Below are 17596 nucleotides of genomic sequence, written 5' to 3' on the forward strand. Positions count from 1 at the left end.
GATCTTGACCAGTACTCATTAGCGGTTCTATCTCAGGACACAGAATGGGTCTTTCACTAATCCAAACTTTGGCGGTTCTGTTCCCGGCTCCTCCTGTCTGTATGTCTGAGTTTGAAAATAACCCCAAAATGCGATGTGTGTAAATGGTTTCAGACCTTGTCTTGTCACCTTGTGTAAATAGTGTTAAAGCGCTTTGAGTGATGGGAAGACTAGAAAGGGTCTACAGTATATTAGTGCAGATTGTTCTTTGTCACTTGCAGCTGTCCAAGATTACAAAGTCCAGTTGTGATTCTTTGGTCAGTGTGCGGCTACAGCCATCCTCCTCACCCTTGCTGGGGTGTATTTCCTGGAGCTTCACATGGCTGTGCTGTCAGTCATAGTAGGTGTTTCAGTGTGTTTCAGGTTGAGTTTTTCACAATAGAAAGAATCTTAGTGTCACTATCTGGAGCAATAATGTTCATGTCAGCTTTCTCCGCAACAAAATCAAAGTAACAGGAATATTTTCAACTGCTAAATATAAGCATTTCAATCTTACATTCATTGATTGTTGGATTTCAGATCAGTAGGAGGGTGACAACAAAAGTCAGGTTGTTTGAATTATTTGTTTGGGGTTCATGTGTAATGTTATTATTAAAATTTTATTATTGATCAGTTACACTTCTTGTTAATGGGAAAAGTAATATTATTACTCTAATGTGCTACTAGAAACGTTGTTACTGCCCAACGCTGCCTTGACAAACAGCTTCACAAATCATAATGATGAGAAACGATAGTAAGTCAGGATTTTGAGAATGTTTCTTGTTATGACATGCGATCTTTTTATCACATCGCATTGGCGGAAATGGGTTTCCATAGATTTGTTATGGTGAATAAATCATTTACTGATGCTTTATAGATCAGTTACAAGCCATTAATGATAGAGGTTTGGGTTGCCAGGTTATGAGAGTGGCTGGATTGTTTTACCACCTAATTAGACTAAAAAGCACCACAACAACACGTACAACTGCAGAATTAATTACTTATTAATGCTTCAAGCTGCAGACTCAGTGGTTTATTAGAAAGTGAGAAAATTATTAGCATAATCAACTAACAGAAAAACTGGGCGCCAGAAGATTTTTTTCACAAACCCAAAAGTTTTTAAATTAATAAGTTACCAACAAATCTTTAAAGAACTAGTAATTAATCAACCATAAACAAAAGTAACCCTTAATTAAGGATGTGTCATTAGAGAGTAGTATTGTGTAGTCTGCTAATTAATAACCACATGATTATCTTATTTTTTGCAAGATTTTAACTGCGAATAAGCCTGTAGTCATTACACAGTGAGGTAGGCACAATATTTCCTTCAGTACAAAGAAGGAAAATAGTATTGAGAAATCCTCCATAGTAAATGGACTTTGGTAGTTTCCTCTGTGGATAAAGAGACTCAGACAAATTATTTTCAAGCTCTGAGCTGGTTAAGATGTGTATTGTGCGAAAAGGGAAGATCAAGAGAGTGCATCACATCACTCTAATCCTGATCTGCAGAAGTGGAAAATTGATTTGTTGTTTACTAAGAAAAAATTGGGGTAAACTAAGTGCTGGTAGACATTGCTCTAGTTTTTGCATAATGAAGAGAAGAGAAGGAGAAAGGAAGAGCTGAAAATGACTTTGGGCTTTCTCTTCAGAGAAGTGAGAGCTGAAGGCGAGCGGCACAAAAGAAAGGAGAGACTGCGATACAGCAGACCTGTGTGCTTTGCTGCTAATGAGGCGGCCGCTGGTCTGGCTCTGGTTATAAATATGAATCATGGCGCTGGGCCCTTGTGTCTGAGGGGCCACCTTGGGGGGGAAAAAAAGAAATGATTTATTGGATGAAAGGCAAAGTCCGGGAAAAGCAGGGTGTGAGAAAGTTTGGTAGGAGAGATCAAAGTGCTATTTCATGGTTTTAAATGAGAAGCAGAGACGGTGGAGGAGAGTATCTTTATTTTTATCTCAATAATGTAGCCTAATTTATAGTGCTTCTGTGAGTCATGATGTTCAGATTTGATTCATACATAGTAAAATGGGTTGAGTCATTCAGAGCTGCTGGATGAGAGAGGGAATCAATCAGATCTGTATTTGAGAGGAGGATCATCCTTCATGTTCAAAGGATGCAGCTGAAAGCTATAAATCGACCTCATGAGCTCAAACTTTCTTTATGAACTTCATTCTCCAGCATGTTTTTGTGCAATATGGTCCTCAGTTTCAAACAAAGGCTGCTGTGTTGGTGGTTGGCATGGAGTTTTCTGAACAGCCTGTGTTGTAGCTGACATGGCTAATGCCTTGTTGACTTCAGACACTGATTAACTTACACTGTTTAGCCACACACACACACACACACACATAGGAGAAAAAAAATACAAATTTACATGTATCTAGAGCCTGACAGGCACATACTGTATACACCAGACACACACTCACTCACACATATAATGAGAGGCTGAGGAGAGGGGGTTTGGCTTCTGGCTGGTACTGAGGTGACAGCCATGGTAATTTCCTGTGGCAGATCTCTGCCAGTGAGTAGTGATGCGAAGGGAAACGCTTCATTACAGCTTCAGTGCTGCCTCAAGATCAGTGGAACAAACACAGTTGGATAAATAAAGACAGAGCAGTAAATAGACAAAAAGACAGTGTGGAAACAAAGAGCAGAAAGCTGTGTTTCTGTGAACTTGTGAAATCTGGCATGTCACAATGTATCTGATAAGTAATAAATGAATAATGTCCTTCAGCTAAATTAGCAAAACTGAAGCAAATATCTTTGGTCTTTTTTAAGTCCTGGGCCACAGAATTTTATCTGGATCAAAATGATCCTGATTTGGAAAGCCAGTGTTTTGCTATCCAGGATCATCTAATCCATCTTTTAATTAATTAGTTAATTAATTTTTGTCTTTTGTCTTTATTATTGCATAAAAGACGGAGAGAGAGAGAGGGGTTAACGGTAAAGAGCCACAGATCAGAGTTGAGCCTGCAGCGGCTGCAGATAGGACATAACCTCTCCACATGAGGAGCCCACTCTACCAGGTGAGCTACTTTTCACTCAACATTTTAATGTTCTTTGAAAAAGTATTCTGGTGCTGTTTTTTCGTAGAGTATACTTTGATCAGCTTGATGTGTCTAAATGTGCTGTATAGATTGACATTACTTACTTTACGTAGTAGTCCAGTTCCTTATGTATCTTTGTTTTGAATTTGTGGGGAGCTGATTAACCATTGGAAATGTTAAAAATGTTAAAAATAATCTTTACTTTTTTCACATCAATTTTTTTTTCATAATCTTTATTCATTTTAACATTCATTTAAACACACTGGGTTTTTAGAGTTTATACAAAAACATAAATTATACAGATATAGGAGAATCCACTGTTAAAAAACGAGAAAATTAACCACCTTAAAAGACAACCACACAGAACCCATCCCAGCAGCCCGATCGCTTAGACACATGCACAATATTTTCAAATTAATTTTAAAAAATGGTGAATTTTGAAAATACACATTTTCCTAAACATCAAGTTCCAAGTAATGTACTTTTCCCCCCAGAAATTCCCCCATAAACTAAATAAAGTCATTAGTAATCATATAAGTCTAATAATAAATCAATTTCTGTGAGTGAAGACAAAAAGGTGTTTTGCTGCCACCTGTTGCGCAGATTGTGAAGGTGACAGCAGTCCTCTTCTTTTCTTTGTCTCTCCATAATAATCCAAATATTGTAATATTATATGTTTTAATGATAACTCTATACTTTCACTATATTTTAAATTAAATTAATCGGTATAATAATTGAAATATATATTTTTATACGATTTGAAATCAAATTGTAAGTTCAAATGTAAGGTAAACTTTTTTCTTTAGACTTTTCTTATGTCAGTCTGTATAAAATAAAACATATAGTTTATTTCTCGGCTCCAGCATTTCTTGACACTCCTCAGCCGCAGCGTGTTGATAGCAGTTGTAAAATCAGCTGTGCAGGGCGCCTGAACACGCGGATTGAGTGACAACATGAGGTCGAGCTCTCCTGCGAAGTTGTTCGGCGGGTGTAAAGTTACGAGCGGACAGGACACACCTCTAGAGGGAGTTCCCGGGGAGGTGGAAACAAGGAGCTGATCACTTCTCCTGCAGAAAACTCAGGAGTCCTTTCAGTCGGAGCGGAGGTCGGATCCTGCGGCCGTGCGTCTCTTCCAGCAGCAGTCGCCGTGTGCCACGAGATGCCCGGGATGGGCAACTCTTTACGCGCGGCTGCCCTCCTGGCTTTCGTGGTGCTGTCTATTCTGGTGTCACTCTTGATTAGCAGCGTGCAGCAGTTTGGAGCGAGAATTAGTCACTTTTCCAATGCAACTGTTGCTGGTGATGAGGAGGAGCTCGCGTCGCTGCGCGGAGCGTTAATTTACCAATTGAACGAGAGGCGCAAAGAAATTATCCCGCTACTTTTACCTGATGATGATGATGATGATGAAAACGGACTCTCTGGGGAAAGTCGACGCGATAAGACTATAGACTCGACTTTGGATTACAGTCTGTGGAATGAGATCTCCTATGGCTCCAGAAAAGCGCAGCTGGATGAAATGGATTGTGATTCTCTGGTGGACATGCAGGCGGTGGAGGTGCTCGGGTCTGGATACACCAAACTGGTTGTCAAAGTGAATTTAGCAGGAGGTCGGCATGTGGCGTTAAAACTCGTCAACGAGAAGGGGATAGACATGGGGAAGTGTGTGGAGGATTTTAAAGACCCGCGAGGCTGCCGCGAGCTCGTTGCCTTCAAGTTGAAGAAAGAAATCGTGCTGTTGCAGAGGCTGAAGCATCCAAATGTCATCAAGGTAACGTTTGCCTAAGTCTGCCTCGTGCGCATACATTTTATTACCTTATAAAAAGTTTTGTACGCTGTTAAATATAAACTTACTATCCAAATGCCAAAGCAACATTATAGCCAGTAGAAGTTGCATTAGAAGCTGCTGCTCACTTTCAAAACACTGGAGCTGCTGCAGGAATATTATACAGATTTTCCATAATCCATGCCTGCTCACATTTTCCTTTGTCTCACACACAGTGAAGTGGATAAAAGGCCTCACTGGCTCTGCAGGACCTTCCCATGTAATTAAATTAAATTCACTGACCCTCCTCTGACCCTTGGGTCCAGTTTGGCAGGATCAGACAATGTGCCTCTGTCCCCTCCACTATCCTCAGCTGCATCTGAAACCCCCACTGAGTTTATTCAGTCAAACTATTACTGCCCAATTTACAACTAGTTTGAATCAAGGGACTGTACATTATTTATCAGAGTGGTGGCAGGGGTGTGACTTTTTTATTATATCATGACCCTCGCTGGAGCTGCAAACATTTTTCCTCGAGTCTCCCTGAGTGCCTGGGGGGAAACGCATGACCCTCGCTCCATCATCAATAACCATATTTCACAGTTTCTGGCTCTGATAAATTGTGTGATTTTGGACATTTTGGAAGAAAACATGCTTTTCAAACTCACTTGCAGGTTTTGGATTCTGAAGATTCGCTGTAAAATCTGTCAAGTTGATGGTAAATAGAAAAAATCAAGGAAATCAATTGTCTTGAAAAAAATCAAGTAAATATAACTATTCCTATATTACGTTTCCTTTATATTTTTGAGCTTTACTTTAAATTTTGTTTTGTTCACTTCAGTTTATGAAGTTAACTTAAAAATAACAAGTGAAACATACTTTTTTCTAAGTAATAGCAATTTAGACAAACCAACTTAGTCTGACTTAACTGAAAAGTTGTGTTTACTCTGTAATATTGAGAAAACCGGTTGTGTTTGTTGTTCTTACTTTATTTATCAAAGAGTGATTAGTTTTCAGGATTAAAACATAATATGTCATATAGGTCAATTTTTGGAAACAAAAAAATTCAATCAAAACAAAGCCACTTTAAGCCTTATAGTTGTCAAAAAAATGTATTCAGACTAATCGCTCTCTTTGACTTTAAACAAGATTTCAATAGGACTCCAAGTCATGTCATTTTATTACAAATATAAATACTCATGTAAAATATATAAACCTGTTCAGTTAAATCTGACTAACTTGGTGTACTTAAAAACCTAAGTTGCTGTCACTTACAAGAAACAAGTCATTTCACTCATCATTCTTAATTTGCAACAGCTTAAAAATACAATTTAAACTAATAGTTATACTTACCTAACTTATTCAAGTCAATCAGTTTTCTAGATATTATAAAGTACGTTCAGCTTGTAAGTTTCCAGTGTATTTAAAGTAAACACAAAATGCAGCCATGTAAATGGGGTTTCCACTGTCATGGAAAACCAAATTACATTCACATCACACACACACACACATCACATTTCCCAGGCCTGGAAAAGTCATGGCATTAGTGAATATCATTAAAAGTTTTGCAGAAGTCTTTGAAGTTTGTTTTGTGTAGTGAAATTGCTACAGTAGTCTTCTGTGGATAATCTTCTGTGGAATGTAACATAACTGCAAATTTATTTTCTGAAGCTGTCGACGAAACTTAGCTCTATCATGTGTCGATGTGACAACGTTGTGATAACCATCACGTACGTTTCTTCATTTCCCCTCTGCGCGCTTCACCTCCCAGTGCTTAAAAGATTATATAAAGTGCCAGTCCTTATTCTGCACCACACAGTCCCTTTTTATAAATAACAAACAGTCCCTAAATAAGTAAGTTTGTTTCTCCAGCAGTGTGTCTGATAGTTCAATCGATTAATTTCACAAGTGCACAGAGCACATTCCCCTCAGGCTAATGTTATTTCACTGTCACAAGTCTGAGCTGCAGCGGCTGGCAGAACATCGTGTCCTCTGGGTTCACCCCAAGAACCTTTACACACTTTAGCTTGTTGCTTTCTCTCATTTCTGCTCAGTTAAAATGCAAAACAGTAGCACAATTTTTCTCTGTTTGTGACCAACCTTCTCCACTTTCACAGCTTAAAGGTCACTGTGCAGGAGACGCGGGAGGACGAGGAGGACATGAGGGACGAGTCACAGTCATTCTGGAGCAGGGGAATCCTCTGCAGATGATCCAGCTGCTCCAGAGTCCCTGGGAGGACAGATTCAGGGTAAGCGTGTTAGTTTCAGCTGTCCGTGCCCTGTCCATTTATCCTTTTACGCCACACTGCACATATTTGCACGTTATGCATGTGCGAGCTCCTCTTGGCGAGAGAGACGCAGGCTGAAAGATGAGGGAGGAAGACATTTGAAACTCCTGGAGGTCTGACATCTGTCCCTCAGTGTATTTGATCAGGCCTGGGTTGGAATGGAGATGGGTCCTGGAGTTAATCCACTGCAGGCTAGGAATGTCATGTCATCCCACACACACACACACACACACACACACACACACACACACACACACACACACGCACATAGAGGCACTAACACAAAGTCAACCCCCATCACAGGTATGCTCACAGTGGGAGTCACAGAGGTTGAATTTACACTCCAGGGACTCGAGCATGTGTGTTTGTGCACGGATGAAGAGACAGAAAGAATGGTTGAAAGAGGGGGGAAAATGTCAGAGCATGCATGCTTTGTTTCTGGATTAGCAAAAGCAACATCCCCGTCTGCAAGTATCATCTCAACTGTGGGGCCTCATTTTGCTGCATCACCCAAATAGCCGTTCATAATACCCCCCCGGAGCTGCTCGGCCCCTTTCAGCTACGTTGCATCTGCGCAGGCTACAGTAATCCGGGGGTGTTCGGTTTCACCCAGCCCTGTTATTACAGTGCTTCGATCCCACCAAGTGACGTCCAAGGGACTCGGAGCATTACCTAACACCGCAGCTATGTTCGTAGTGTGACAGAATCATTTCATGCTCTGTCAGTGCGTGGCTAATGCCTTTATTTTGCCTTTAGTAGCCTACTTATTTTCTCCTTCTGTTTTATTGTAGGATTTAAAGAGTGCTATAAAAGCCGGCTCAGGAAATGGCTTGCAAATGTGGCTGCTGAAACGTCTTAAAAGCGAATAACACTGTTTTTGCGAGACTGTGGTTTTTTTTTTATTTCACCATTTTTAGCAATATAATGAAACTTAATTACATGTCCAACGTGTCAGCTTTTCAGGAATAAGCAAGTCAGTGTTTAGCTTCACCACCAAGAATTTTTGGAATTTATCTTTTTAAGAATTTATTTGACAACAGGTGGCAGGAAGTGAAGGAAAGCATGCATTTCTTTTTGTGGAGTTGTCCATTTTGGAGCTAAAAGTAACATTTTTAAATTATTGAATAATCTGACTTTTTCTCGTGAGATAATCATTAAAAGATTTAACTTAAGATAAATTAAATCCCTCATTCCATGTTCTCCAACTGGGATTTCCTAATTTTCTGTTTTTTATTATCGAACTGAGTACTTTTGGGTTTTGGACTGTTGGTCGGACAAAACAAGCCGTTTGATTATTAGCTTTTGAAATAGGAAATCACGATGGACACTTAATTACTTTTTATATGGCCCAGAAACAAATCCTCACATTGTAGAGTTGGAAGCATGCACTAATTTCTGTTAAAACAAAAACTAAACCTTATTTTGGAGCTAAAAGTACCTGTTATTTTCACAAATGGAAAAATCCCATAGGCTTTTTGACGAGGGAACCAGGGCGGTGCTAATCTCCCTGTTGACATACAGAAAGACATCATCCCTGGAGTTTTTTGTTTGCTATGATAGTAAATGGTGTACTTTTGTGTTTTTTGGACTGTTGGTTGGACAAAACAGGCTTTTTAATATGTTAGCTTGGGCTTTAGGTAGTTATGATTGGCATTTTAATTTATTATTTATTGTATGCGCCAACTGATTAATCAGGAAAAAAAGGAATTTAGATTTAGTGATGATGGAAATAGCCATATACTTAGCAAACATAATGAATAAATAACAAAACTCAAAAATACATCTGAGCTTATGTAACATGGCAAAAAAAGAGCAAATCCTCACATTGGAGAGTTGGAACTTATGAATGTGAGGCATTTATATGTTAATTTTAGTCACAAGGGCAATAGATTGCTGCTGGGATGATGTGTTTTGTGGGCTGACAGGGAAGTTAACGTCGCCCTGGTTCCCTTGACAAAAAGCCAATGGTATTTTTCCATTCGATTTTGGATTATTGCAAAAAATAAACTCTGTTGTAAACAAATGTTTATGATACTTGTTCAGCACAAAAAGAACACCACTTTTAGCATTTTGAAGCGGAAAGACACACAAAAGCTTCAGAAGTCATGAGTGGGGTATGTACGGAAGTCTCTGATGCTTGTGTTAACCGCAGATCTTATTTCAGGCATCTAACCAAAAACCCATTGACTTCAGACGAGGGAACAGGGAGCGCTAAAATGCAAACTCATGGCTGGGTTTTAGGACTCATTCCCGGACCACAAATGTTGCTCTCTGACTACGTCTCTATGCGCTTAACCAAACAGTCATCAATCCGGCTGATCAGGTTTTGGCACGTCTGCTCTCCCCTCAGGTTTGTCTGGACCTGGTCAGACTGCTCCACTTCCTCTCCCAGTCTCCTCTGGGCTCCGTGGCTCTGCTGGACTTCCAGCCCCGGCAGTTTGTCACCGTGTCCGGCCAGCTGAAGCTCACTGACCTGGATGACGCCAGCGCTGAGGAGACCTCCTGCCAGACAGACGCGGACTGCACCCTCCAGTTTCCACACAGAAACTTCACTCTGCCGTGCTCGGCCCGGGGAGTGTGTGACGGCTTGAATGAGAAGAGGAATATTTACAACGCCTACAGGTAAGAAAAGTGACAGCTTTACGACATGATCGATGGAGCAGCTACACGGATGATTGTTTAAATACAGACTCGGGCTAACATGTTGATAGTGAAGACATACAGCTGGAAATTTGCGGTTTGATGGAGGTGGTGTGATGAATAAATTGGTAGTGTCAGTGGGGGGAAAAAAAGTCTTCTCAGTTTGAAACAGACAGCTTTATGTACTGTGTTTGTTTTAACACCGGTGTGAGACAAGTCTGTTGGAACTATGTGACGGGGCTTGTCTGTCTTTTCGTGTGTCTGACTGCGTTGTCTTTGCCCGGGCCCCAGGTATTTTTTCACCTACCTGCTGCCTCACCAGGCCCCGCCCGGCTTCACACACCTGGTAGACCACATCATGAACTCCACAGGTGAGAGAAGTCCTGACATGACGGGACGTTCACTGTTGAAGATCAGAGAGCAAATCATTCCATTATCGCAGTCGTGTAATAACATGCCTCTGTATAAGTGCTTCTTTTAATGAGCTCGACAAGATGCTCCGTGACATGTAACGAGGTAATGAATGCAATTTGTTATCTGTCGAGATCACACGACTGGGATTAGACAGGAGAGCATAGTGAGAAATCATCCATGTTGGATGAGTATAACTTCATGCTTGTAGAGATTTGATTGCATTGTGTGTGTCCAGGGGAGCTGAAAGCCAACATCAATCAAACGCTGGAGGCCTTTGAACACATCCTGCTCCTCTACAAGTCTGGCCTGCACCTGGACAACCTGCCTCCATCAATAATCAGAGGTAAGAGCTCTTGGAATACAGGCTGCTTTTTATAAAGTACAGTGGGCCCTCTTGTAGACCCTTTTCTTCTTGCAGAGAATGCATGGTTTGTTTTATCCGAGAAAACTCAGACAATCCACACCTCTGTTTTCATTTTGTATCTTTAAAAAAACGAAAGGGGGGTGTTTCTCCTGCCCAGGCTGTTTTGACAGGTTTATTAGGCAGCTGGAATGAGAGGACAAGACCAACAAAGTGGGATTAATCCTGCATGTCTCTGGCTCAGAAAGCACAGTCGGCGTTCATTTAAAAAAACAGCGCTGGGATTACATCGAGTTGTTCGGTTTAGCCTTCCAGGATAGTTATGCAGAGATATTTTGACTTATTTAGACTTTTTATCCATCTTTTGATTTTTAAAAATTGGTAAAACTTTTGTTAACTCTCTGAAACCTGAAACAGCAGTTTTCTTCAAATGCATTTAAACTTTTGAAAAGAAAGCTAAAAAAAGCACTGAGCAACTAGTTAAGAGGTGTCCCACAAATTGCAAGAAATTAGAAGAGGGTAACAAGAAAATGACCAGAAAAAATTCTAGAAAGATACTCATTTTGAAAATAGGTGGGTGGAAGGCCAGAAAACTACATTTATGATTATCATTGTAATAATAATTATTAGCTATTTTATCTCTATTCTTTTTTTTTTTAAACCTTTTACTCTACGCTAAATTTCAGGTAATTTTCTTGTTTCTCGTAACTTGTAACTTCTTCCTGTGTTTTCAGGAAATCGAGCTAATTTTGCTTCAAATGGTTAACATACTTTATCCTATCATAACAGTCGTAGAAAGTACTTTCTGTGCAAACTTTATCTCCCACTTTTGTATTCTCTCAGTATAAGCACTGAAAGTCCGTCACTCTGCTCACTCCACTTCAGCCCCCTCCTGCCGCTCCTCTCAGCTCTATGAAATATTAATAACAGAATGACTGGCTGCGTTCCTGTGGTGAGATTTTCCGTCCCCCCAGATGCTGGACTGTTTATATAGCAGCGCTTTGTGAATTTAATCACAGATTCAGGGTAAAGAGGCCCGGGCGCTGAGGCTGACACCAGGGAGGGAATGTTCTAGCTTAACAAGGAGGTGCCATGAGTCAACCCTGCTGCTGCTGCTGCTGCTAAGTGTGTGTGATAAGACTCGAAAAAAAGTGTGTGTGTGTGTGTGTGTATGTGTGTGTGTGCGTGTGTGCATTATTGTGCCATATTGTGGGTTTTGTTGAAACGGGTTGTTTTTGGGTGGAGGAAAAGACTGGTGACATTTTTAACCTAGTTTAACTTAGTTTAGTCAATAGTTTGATGATTTTTTTTTATTTTTATGATTAATACCAGTCCAGCACTATCTGTCTGGTAATATGCAGCTACAGCTAGCAGCCAGTTAACTTAACATATATACAGACTGCAAACAGCTAGCTTGGCTCTGGCCAAAGGTTACGCTGCATTCATGGGCTCCTTGGATTTCCTAATTTCTTGGGTTGTAAAGTCATACTCCCACCTTTGAGCTTTTAAGCCATAATGTGGAAACAACATGAACGCTACAGATTAGATGTGTTGTATTTTATTGCTCTGAGTGTTTAAGCAACTCGTCGATTGCTGTTTCCAGTATTTGCATGACAACAAAGATGCACTTTCATACATTCCTTAAAGGTTTTCAATCTTTTTATCAGCAAATGACCACAAATAAGACAGAGAATATACCAGGGGCACCCTCATGCATGTCCGTTGGAACAATTTGACATAGGCTATTTTTTATGCCTCTATAGTGTCAGTTATATGAGGAAAAAAACCAACACAAGAGAATAGTTATAGATTTATTATATTCGAATGTAACCTACCTCTATTATGCTCACTCTGTGTTTTTGCTATTCTTGGCCAGGTCTCAACTGGACAAACCTGGTTGAATAAAGTTTGCATTAATATTTTAGGTTAAAATATTAAAAATTGAAGCTGTCTGTGAACTTTTTTTTTTTTTTTTTTTTAAATATCATGAACATTTGATAAATCTAAAAACTTTTTCAGACTCTCTTTCAGGATTCCACTGGCCCCAGTTTGAGAATCAGTGGTGTAAAACCACTAAAATATTGCCTTACCAAACTTATTATCAGGGTTTATGTTAATAAATCTATTCTAAATAATCTAGGTCACTGTATGTGCAAAGCAACTATCGATTACAGCCTAAAAAAATATTACAAATTGAAAGTGAACAAAAAGTTGATATGCAATACATGAAAGGTTTCTCACCATCAGGGAAACATTTACATTCATCCGCCATGTTTCTGCCTATATAACATCAACGTCTTACAGTCATATACCAAAACTTACCTTTTAGGTTGTTATTCGTGTGAATTTTCCCAGTTGTGAAGTCGTTTTTTGGATAAATCCAATGTCATGTGAATGCACCATTGAAGCTCACTGACTAGTATGTGACGTCTTGTTTGTTCAGGGACGATTAAAATTCTCTGCAGGTCATTGACAAGTCCTTAGGAAGTTACTGCTACTAGCCAAGATAGAGCAGCAAATAACCCCTGTAAAACTGCAAATGGCCATTTTAACAATTCAGGGTTTTTTTTTACCAGTCAAACAAATGAGATCATTGTCATAGGTGGATTTTTATACCAGAACCAGGCTAGCTGTTTCCCTGTTTTCACTCAAAACTAAGCTAAACAGCTGCTGGCGTTAACTTCACATTTAATGTTCAGACACTTCAGTGCTATTAATCTTCTCATCTGATTCTCACCAAGAAAGCAAATAAGCATATTCCTCAAAATGTCCAACTGTTGCTTTAAACAATTAAACAACAAAAAGAGGGAAACAAACAGATTGTGCAACAGTGTATTAAAAAACACATCTGCTCATTAATATGTCTCCCCAAAAGAGAATTGCAGCCAAAAACTCAACGAAGCTTGATAAAAGAAGCCAAATGGCAACACAGCTCAAAGACGAACACAGCGAGAGAGTGTGTGTGTGTGTGTGTGTGTGTGTGTGTGTGTGTGTGTGTGTGTGTGTGTGTGTGTGTGTGTGTGTGTGTGTCAGGGAGAAAGACGCTCATCAAGTCTTAATTTGAAATTGCTGACAGATGGAGATTCATTGGTAACGTGGATGTAACTTTTCCACAGCTGAGATCATTTGTGATTTGACGGAGGCGGCCTGAATCTAGTAAAGATGGAGTTTCTTAAAACCGCTCTTGCCGCAAGTCTGAACTTAAGTTGTGTACAAAAAGGCAAAGAGTGAATTCATTTAGGTCCTGAGCACTGTCATAAATAAATTCTTTATATCAAAATGAAAGGACAACTGCTTTCCCGTGTCATCTTCAACACAAAGAGCTTATATTCATCCGTCTCTGTCTCCTCGACAGCTGAGGCCTGTCGCCCTTTAGCTCCCCAACAGGCCTCATTTTTTCTCTCCCCTGAGCAGGATCCTTGAAACACTCCTTCTCCTTGTTCCCTTTGCTCAAACCCAGAAGGCAGATCCTCGTGTCCTTTTCCTCTTAACAATACTCCCACACACACACAAACGCACACACCGGCTCCTGCCATTTAGGAAGGTTAACAGTTTGTAACAGTGTGCCTCCTCCGTACGGACTCACAGACGAAGCTTTTGTCCTGCTCCTGTGGTGTGTGTGTGTGTGTGTGTGTGTGTGTGTGTGTGTGTGTGCGCGCGCAGGCACATGTGTGCATGCTTCTTTCTCATGGCTCCTGCTAATGTGTAGCAGATGATTTAAGGCCAGATCCACAAGAAGTCTGACTGAAAGCGTTATAATGATGAATGTAACACAAATGTTGCGCAGTAGGAAGGTGGACTGAAGTGATTTTTCAATGTGGAGCAACAGTTCACTGGAGAAAAACTCAAAATGGTGTTCAAATTTTTTCCAAGATCATAAATAGGCATAGACAATTCTGCACTGTCGTTAACAGGATTTTTAAAAAGTGCAGCTACTTTTCTTTTTTGCTTTATTTAAGCAAAAATGCTCGTTTTGTGGTTTCAGATTCTCAGTTGTGAGGATTTTTTTTTCTTTTTTCATGTTTGTGAAAGTAAATTCATAATATTTAGGTTTTTGATAAACAATATAAGCTATTTAAAGATGTCATCTTGGGCTCTGGGATGTTGTGATTATGAGAAACCAAACACAAGGAAAATTGCAGAATAATCACTACCGGAACCCTATTTGTTATTTAAAGAACTTGCAGCAAATGGTTTAGAAAGGTTTTAAATACATATTGTTTTGGCCGTGGATTAAAATATTTTCATAAAAATCCCAAAACATATTTTGCAAAATATGTTCCTTGTATTACTAACTTAAAAATCTAGTGCTGCACTGTGCATTACCTTTTAAAACATCAGGAGTGTCACAAAGACATAACCCAGTTGGCACTGTGTCATTACCAAGGAAATATGCTGTCATGTGGAAACACTGTTGTTTAGTGTGTCAACTGAGGCTTTCACACTGAGTTTTGAGACACATAAGATACTGTCAGTCCAGATAAGCAACATCCAGCCATTGTGTTGAGTTATTGATCATATGGGCGGGGGAGAAAACCGAAGGCACATGACGGCAATCATCCTTAATTTCTTAATGCTTTGCAAACACTCAGGTTCAGGCATAGTCGCAAAACAATTATTAGACATGTCCTTAAAACAAACAAGAAATAAATGCTTACAAACTTGTCCAAAAAAAACCCGCACATTTAGCTACATTGACATCTACAGGGCATTGAGTTTTCCATGTCCCGAAAAAGGGCCGTGGCCTTGACGCTTTGCAAAGTAACCATAGATGTTGGTCTGGTGTTATTGGCAGATACAGCTAGTTCCCAGCAGGAATGTCTTAACAAGCAGATAAAGTTAGTTTTTCACTGCTATCATCTTGCTAGTTCACAAATGCCTGAAAAGTGAGTGTTTTATTACATGTTGTGCATCGCTATATAGGCCTACACATTGTAAGCTATTTAAATTCATGGAAATGGGATAAAATACTATGGAAAAGTTTAGATAATTCAGTTTAGATAATTCATTTTGGCCACTAGACATTATAATCCGTTTATAACACCTGATTGTATCGTTTGCCTTTTAAACCTGTCAATCCAAACTATATTAAGAATCCTTTTAAAGTCAGTAAGAGATGTGCATGACAAAGACGCTGCATCTTCACCTTCAACCTGTTTTCTTTGTTGTTCTTCATCTGTATTCTCTTCACTCTGTGCTGCTCAGTATCAGTTTCTCCGCAGGGATCATTAAACTTTCATTTTATCCTCCAAGAGCACTCAGAAATCTTTCAGTAGCCTCATGTACTGAAGTGGCATCTCCTCCTCTGTGGTTAGATTACACTGTGATGCGAGGTATGGGGACCTCTGGGAACGCGGAGTACCGCTGCTGGCCGTCCTACAGCCAGCAGGGTTGCGTGTTGTCGGTGCACAGCGCCAAAGAGGCCGCACACATCTGTAACTCCCATTCTCAGTGCAACAGCTTCACTCTGACCGGCCAAAAGACATGGACGGGTTAGTAGAGCTTTTTCTCCATATGGAACTCTGTCAAATGTTTTCATTTTTATCACATTACTGGTCTTATTCCCACTTAAGTCTGTAAAACTCATTACATAAATTAAATTAGCCAAATACCGAAAGCACTCTATAATAAGCGTGTATAATTACCCACAAAATCGTGTATCACTACCACTGCTGAGTAAACACACTCAGCTGCTGCACTTTTGATGAAGCTTTAAAATGTTGAAATGTATACGGTTATTAAGGATATCCAGTCAGGACATGTAACTTTATTGGTGTTGCAGATGTGTTTAACGTGCCTCTCTTTTTTGCAGGTCGCCTCCTGGCCTCTTTCAGGAGCAGCTTCAGTCATCTGGTGCCCGATGGGATGTCAGAGGTGTATGTGAAGAAAACCAAAGCTCCTGAAACTCCCACAGTGTGACGCAAACACGACTGTTTCATTGGAGCTGTTAACGGAGTGGGATGAGAGATAACGCACAAAATGCGGCGCTTAGAATGAGAACTCCTCGTGAACATGTCGAACGCCACTCGGCTCTGTGCGTTTGCAGGAGGAGTGTAGAGGCCGAGTCGAGGAGGCGTTTGAAGTGAAGCAAGTGAATGTGATGTATTTATAGGGCTTCTGCTCAGTGACTGTTTGATCTGCCTGCCAGCTCACTGCCTCTGCCAACTACTATTTAAAGGGATTTCCCTTCAGGTACAATTAAGGAGGGAGAGCCTTGTGCCCTCGACATGTTTTTTGTTTTTTTTCTACCTTGTCTTTATTCACCATGTGTGTTGGCTTTCGTTGTGAGGCCGGGGTCCCCATAGTAGGATTTTTAAGCCAAAGAGGTAATAAGAACAGCCGCTGCAGCTCAACGTTTGAAGCCTGAGGACGAGAAAAGAAAACAAGCTCTTATACAAATACACTTTGATGTTAATGCGCTGAGGTTGTGGCTGTTTTTTCATGGTTCCCTGGCTTAGCTGCGCTGTGGTATGAGATGGCAACAACCATGTAAGCATTTCCACATCAACAATGAGCGAAGATGATTAAAACCATTCCAGTGCAGTCTGTTTTTACATACTTCTGTACTTCTTATTGCGTAGTTCATAAATATTTATGTCATCGAATGAAATGTAATTGTTCTTACATGATTGTGCATTATAGCTTACGTGCACCTTGTGGGTGAAACTTTTATTTTCAATGAAAAATTATTCACTTCAGTGTTTTTTTTATACTTCACTTATTGCATTTGTACAGTTTTACAATTTTGTAATTATATAAATGTATTGTTTCTACTTCTGGCTCCTGTGGTTATTTGGATTTTTATTGTATGAAGTTCCTCCTTTGCATTTTTACACAGAACCAAATGCCAGTGGCATCGTTCCACTCCAATTTGTTGTTTAAAGTAGTATTTGCCTTTGCAGAACCAAAAGAAGCGTGTCAGGCTAAGGTGTAACACAACTGTGTCGGCCTCTTGTGTGACATATAACATGCAGCGGCAGAGCTATATAAACGATAACAATTGTATAGCATGGCAATTACAATCACATCCTTTCTTTATGATGGCTGATCTCGTCCTCTACTCAGAGGGTA

At 40.0% G+C, this 17596-nt stretch overlaps 1 protein-coding gene across 1 annotated transcript; it reads left to right on the forward strand.

Annotated features, from left to right (window-relative positions):
• The first annotated feature begins 4014 nt into the window (after positions 1–4014).
• On the forward strand, positions 4015–17298 carry pkdccb (protein kinase domain containing, cytoplasmic b). Its single transcript, XM_042500748.1, has 7 exons — positions 4015–4828; positions 6940–7071; positions 9461–9732; positions 10042–10121; positions 10400–10507; positions 15841–16017; positions 16338–17298. The coding sequence occupies exons 1-7, from the start codon at positions 4220–4222 to the stop codon at positions 16442–16444; spliced, it is 1485 nt and encodes a 494-aa protein (XP_042356682.1). The 5' UTR covers positions 4015–4219; the 3' UTR covers positions 16445–17298.
• Positions 17299–17596: the final 298 nt, after the last annotated feature.

This window comes from Plectropomus leopardus, chromosome 14 (genome assembly GCF_008729295.1).
Source record: "Plectropomus leopardus isolate mb chromosome 14, YSFRI_Pleo_2.0, whole genome shotgun sequence".
Taxonomy (NCBI): domain Eukaryota; kingdom Metazoa; phylum Chordata; class Actinopteri; order Perciformes; family Serranidae; genus Plectropomus; species Plectropomus leopardus.